The 5,246-nt window shown below is 46.1% G+C and overlaps 1 protein-coding gene across 1 annotated transcript; it reads left to right on the top strand.

Moving 5' to 3' along the window:
* The first annotated feature begins 1,005 nt into the window (after nucleotides 1-1,005).
* On the top strand, nucleotides 1,006-4,931 carry LOC136474295 (phytosulfokine receptor 1-like). Its single transcript, XM_066471885.1, is given in 4 exon segments — nucleotides 1,006-2,345; nucleotides 2,348-3,006; nucleotides 3,008-3,394; nucleotides 3,396-4,931. Coding segments are annotated over 4 exon segments (3,165 nt in total). The 5' UTR covers nucleotides 1,006-1,456; the 3' UTR covers nucleotides 4,626-4,931.
* The last annotated feature ends 315 nt before the right edge of the window (nucleotides 4,932-5,246 follow it).

The raw sequence follows: 5,246 nt of genomic DNA on the forward strand, positions 1-5,246 counted from the left end.
GCCGCTGACTGACGCGCGGTGTGCAAATGTGCAATGCATGCATCGCACGCGCCCTGGGGCGCGGGGCGTTGGCCCGGCCGAAAGCGGCGGCGGCACACGTGCCACCTGCCGCTACCGGTTGACTTCGCCGCCAACCTTCCATCGCCGTCCCCCACCCAGCTCCCAGCGGAATGTGCAGTCCTGCACATAAAAACCCCGCGGGTCAGTCAGCATGCCCAGGACAAGTAGTAATAGCGTAGCAACCGCAAGCAACAAGCCAGGGGTGTTTAATCCCGTCACTAAAATGTAGAAGATATCACATAAGGGTGTCACAAGAGGTGTTCAAATATTAATAAAAAAAAACAAATTACAGAACCCATCAGTAATCCGCGAGACGAATTTATTAAGTCTAATTAATCCATCATTAGCACATGTTTACTGTAGCACCGCATCGTCAAATCATGAACTAATTAGGCTTAAAAGATTCGTCTCGTAAATTAGTCGCAAACTGTACAATTAGTTTCGTAATTAGTCTATATTTAATACTCCATATATGTGTCAAACATCCGATGGAACAGCGACTAAAGTTTAGGAGGAGGAACCAAACACCCCCATAGACTTTGCAGTCTTCGTACTACTTTTTGCTATAGACAAACTTAAATTTCTTTGAATATAAGGGATCCAATATTTGCTATATAAATCGACACATACAACTTGTACACGATTCCAAACTAAACAAAGTAATAGTTTTTTTTTTATGTTTGTATATAGTTTTAAGATCTGATCAAATACTGTCCTTGAGGATATGTTTTTATGACCGACGGCAGTAGTTCATAGCAAATCTTTTAGCATTTCCACCACTAAACACGCTTCATATAATGGCATAGCTCTTCATGTCTTTTCACTGTTCTGCAACGTTTCGCGAATATTATCATCCATAATCACGGTTATATTTTATTTCTGATAATACGGGCACAAAGGCAGCACTAATCGGCTGGGGCAATATTCATTAATATCTATCTGGTATGCAGGTTCTATCCTCAGAATGGTCTGCTTTCGTGATAGTTACAATAGTCATGTTCATCAGGGAAGCCAAATGGAGAGAAAGGGAGACTGAGACCGACGGTTAGGCCAATTTTGAACAGAGGTCAAAAGATGTCCGACCATGGATTCTCTCAGCAAGTTGAAGAAGACAATCAATTCGCCGAAGAAAACTCGGGCCACCCACGGCTGGAGTGCCTGCACAATCACAAGTCAAAACCGACGCACGCCACGCCGTCCCAGGCAACACTACCGTCCCATCGTCTCCCTCCCACACGTCACTTCCCTTCTTCCCTCCACCATTGTTGCTGCCGGTGCAAGCTCCCAGGCTAGTCCAGCTTCACGCGCCATATGGCCTAGGTCCTGAAAAGACGGAGCAAGAAGCCTTCTTCCCCGCCCAGCGTCGTCACTGTGCTGCTGCTGCTTCGTTGCTTCTATGGAGCATTCCTTGATGCAACGCACAGCCACATGGCCGTGCAGTTTCTTCCTGTGCTTGTCTGTCTTGTTACTGCTGCTCTTCCTGTCTCCAGTCGACTCCCTGAACCAGAGCTCCAGCTCCTGCGACCCGGGTGATCTTAAAGCCCTGGAGGACTTCTCCAAAGGTCTTGAAGGGGGTGGCGTCGCTGGCTGGACGTTCCCAAACGCAACCACCGGCGCGGCCAGCTGCTGTGCATGGACCGGTGTCATGTGCAATGGCAGCGGGAGGGTCATCGGGTTGGACCTCCATGGCCGGAAGCTGAGGGGCGAGCTGCCGCTCTCGCTCGCGCAGCTGGACCAGCTCCAGTGGCTCAACCTCTCCGACAACTACTTCCATGGTGCCGTCCCCACGCCTGTGTTCCAGCTCCAGAGGCTGCAGCAGCTCAACCTCAGCTACAACGAGCTCACGGGCACACTGCCAGACAACATTTCTCTCCCACTGATCGAGCTCTTCAACATATCCTACAACAACTTCAATGGTTCCCACCCCACGCTCCGTGGTTCAGAGCGTCTCACCGTGTTCGATGCAGGGTACAACTCCTTTGCCGGGCAGATTGATACAAGCATCTGTGAGTCGTCTGGTGAAATCAGTGTGCTGCGATTCACATCCAATCTCTTTACTGGGGACTTCCCAGCAGGCTTCGGGAACTGCACAAAGCTCGAGGAGCTGCATGTCGAACTCAACATCATCTCCGGGAGATTGCCAGATGACCTATTCAGGCTGCCATCTCTGAAGATCCTGTCTCTGCAAGAGAATCAACTCTCTGGGGGGATGAGCCCAAGGTTCGGTAACCTGTCCAGCCTTGATAGGCTGGACATATCTTTCAATTCATTCTCTGGGCACCTTCCAATGTTTTTGGTAGCCTCCGCAAGTTGGAGTTCTTCTCTGCACAGTCCAACCTCTTCAGGGGTCCATTGCCTCCCTCGCTGTGCTATTCTCTGTCACTGAAGATGCTGTACCTGAGGAACAATTCATTGAATGGAGAGATCAACCTCAATTGCTCAGCAATGACACAACTTAGCTCACTCGACCTTGGCACAAATAAGTTCATTGGCACAATTGACAGTTTGTCGGATTGCCATAATCTGAGGAGCCTGAACCTTGCCACAAACAACCTCAGTGGTGAAATCCCTGCTGGTTTCAGGAAGCTTCAGTCGCTAACCTACCTCTCACTTTCAAACAATAGCTTCACAGATGTGCCTTCAGCATTATCTGTCCTTCAGGACTGTCCAAGTCTAACAAGCCTCGTGCTCACAAAGAACTTCCATGATGAGAAGGCCTTGCCGATGACTGGGATACAAGGTTTTCACAACATCCAAGTGTTTGTCATTGCAAATAGCCATCTTTCAGGATCGGTACCACCATGGCTAGCTAATTTCACACAATTGAAGGTGCTAGATCTGTCATGGAATCAATTGATCGGGAATATTCCTGCATGGATTGGTGATCTTGAGTTTCTGTTCTATTTGGATCTATCCAATAATTCACTTAGTGGAGGAATTCCAGGAAAACTTGTCTAACATGAAGGCCCTTGTAACAAGAAAGATCTCACAGGAATCTACAGAGACTGATTATTTTCCTTTCTTCATCAAAAGAAACAAGACAGGCAAAGGGTTGCAGTACAATCAAGTTAGCAGCTTCCCACCCTCCCTAGTTCTCAGCCATAACAAGCTCACAGGCCCCATATTATCGGGCTTTGGGATCCTCAAGCACCTACATGTATTGGACCTCAGCAACAACAATATTTCTGGTACCATTCCTGATGATCTATCAGGGATGTCAAGCTTGGAATCCTTGGATTTGTCACATAATAATCTTACCGGAGGCATCCCATCTTCATTAACGAAGCTGAATTTTCTATCAAGCTTCAGTGTGGCATACAACAATCTGAATGGTATCCATTCCATCAGGAGGTCAATTCTGGACATTCAGTAGTTCTGCTTATGAGGGTAACCCCAAACTCTGTGGCATTCGCCTAGGCCTACCCCGGTGTCATTCAACTCCTGCTCCTACAATTGCTGCAACAAATAAGAGAAAGAACAAGGGCATCATATTTGGAATAGCTATGGGTATTGCAGTTGGGGCAGCATTTGTTTTGTCTATTGCTGTTGTATTTGTACTGAAGAGTAGCTTCAGAAGGCAGGATCATACAGTAAAAGCTGTCGCAGATACTAATCGAGCCCTTGAGTTGGCACCAGCCTCACTGGTACTACTGTTTCAGGACAAGGCTGATAAGGCATTGACCATCACTGACATTTTGAAATCGACAAACAACTTTGATCAGGCTAACATCATTGGTTGTGGTGGCTTTGGTCTAGTGTACAAGGCAACATTGCAAGATGGAGCAGCAATCGCTATCAAACGACTATCAGGTGATTTTGGTCAGATGGAACGGGAGTTCAAAGCAGAGGTGGAGACGTTATCAAAAGCTCAGCATCCCAATCTTGTGCTTCTGCAAGGTTACTGCAGGATTGGCAGTGACAGACTCCTGATCTACTCTTTCATGGAAAATGGCAGCCTAGACCATTGGCTTCATGAAAAGCCAGATGGTCCCTCCAGATTAATCTGGCCAAGAAGGCTTCAGATAGCAAAAGGAGCAGCAAGAGGTTTGGCATACCTGCATTTGTCATGCCAACCTCATATTCTCCATCGTGACATCAAGTCCAGCAACATCCTTCTAGATGAGAATTTTGAAGCCCATTTGGCTGATTTTGGGCTTGCTCGGCTTATTTGTCCCTACGCCACACATGTGACCACTGACCTAGTTGGCACGCTGGGTTACATTCCCCCTGAGTACGGCCAGTCTTCAGTAGCCACTTTCAAGGGTGATGTTTATAGTTTTGGCATTGTCCTTCTGGAGTTATTAACTGGAAAGAGGCCTGTAGACATGTGCAAGCCGAAGGGAGCTCGGGAGTTAGTCTCATGGGTTACACATATGAAAAAGGAAAACCGTGAAGCTGATGTCTTGGACCGTGCAATGTATGATAAGAAATTTGAGACGCAAATGATGCAGATGATTGATGTTGCTTGTCTGTGCATAAGTGATTCACCAAAACTGCGGCCATTAACACATCAGTTAGTGCTATGGCTTGACAACATTGGTGTGACCAGTGATGCACCAAAGTGAGGCAATTTCAAGGACAGCGTCCATTGGGGAAATCCTTGTGTTTAATTGATCTCTCTCAGATGAATTTTCTTCTCTAGTGAGAAATGTAAGATAATGCATGATGATTGTATATTCAATAATGCATGCTTCATGAGAGTCTAACTTGCTGATTCAATAGTAGAAAAAAAACTCTCTTATTTTGCACGCAGTAGATACAATTTTCGGGTGGTTTATGGAAGTTTTGCTTCTTTTTTGACTTTGGTATGAATATCTTGTATATAGTTAAAGGGGATTTTCTAAATAAAGGAATAATTAAGTATCTCTGAGTTTCTCTTATAAGTTTGTGCACATATTGCAGTACATTACTAAGTTGACACACTTTTCTTGCATCAGTTCATTGTCATGTTGCTTTATAACTTAAGAATGATGCTACTGATTTCACATTAGTAAGTAGTCCCTTGTTTCTAAATTATAGGTCATCTTGGCTGTTCTTGATATCAATTTATCAGGACGTCCGATTAATCGCGATTAGTCGTGACTAATCGTCCTGGACGGTCTTAGCTACTCGACCAGGGCCTCCGACTCGGCCAAACCGTCCAGAAACCTGGTCGTCTGATTAGTCATCGTCCAGTCGCGATTAAT

This window comes from Miscanthus floridulus, chromosome 8 (assembly GCF_019320115.1).
Source record: "Miscanthus floridulus cultivar M001 chromosome 8, ASM1932011v1, whole genome shotgun sequence".
Lineage (NCBI taxonomy): Eukaryota > Viridiplantae > Streptophyta > Magnoliopsida > Poales > Poaceae > Miscanthus > Miscanthus floridulus.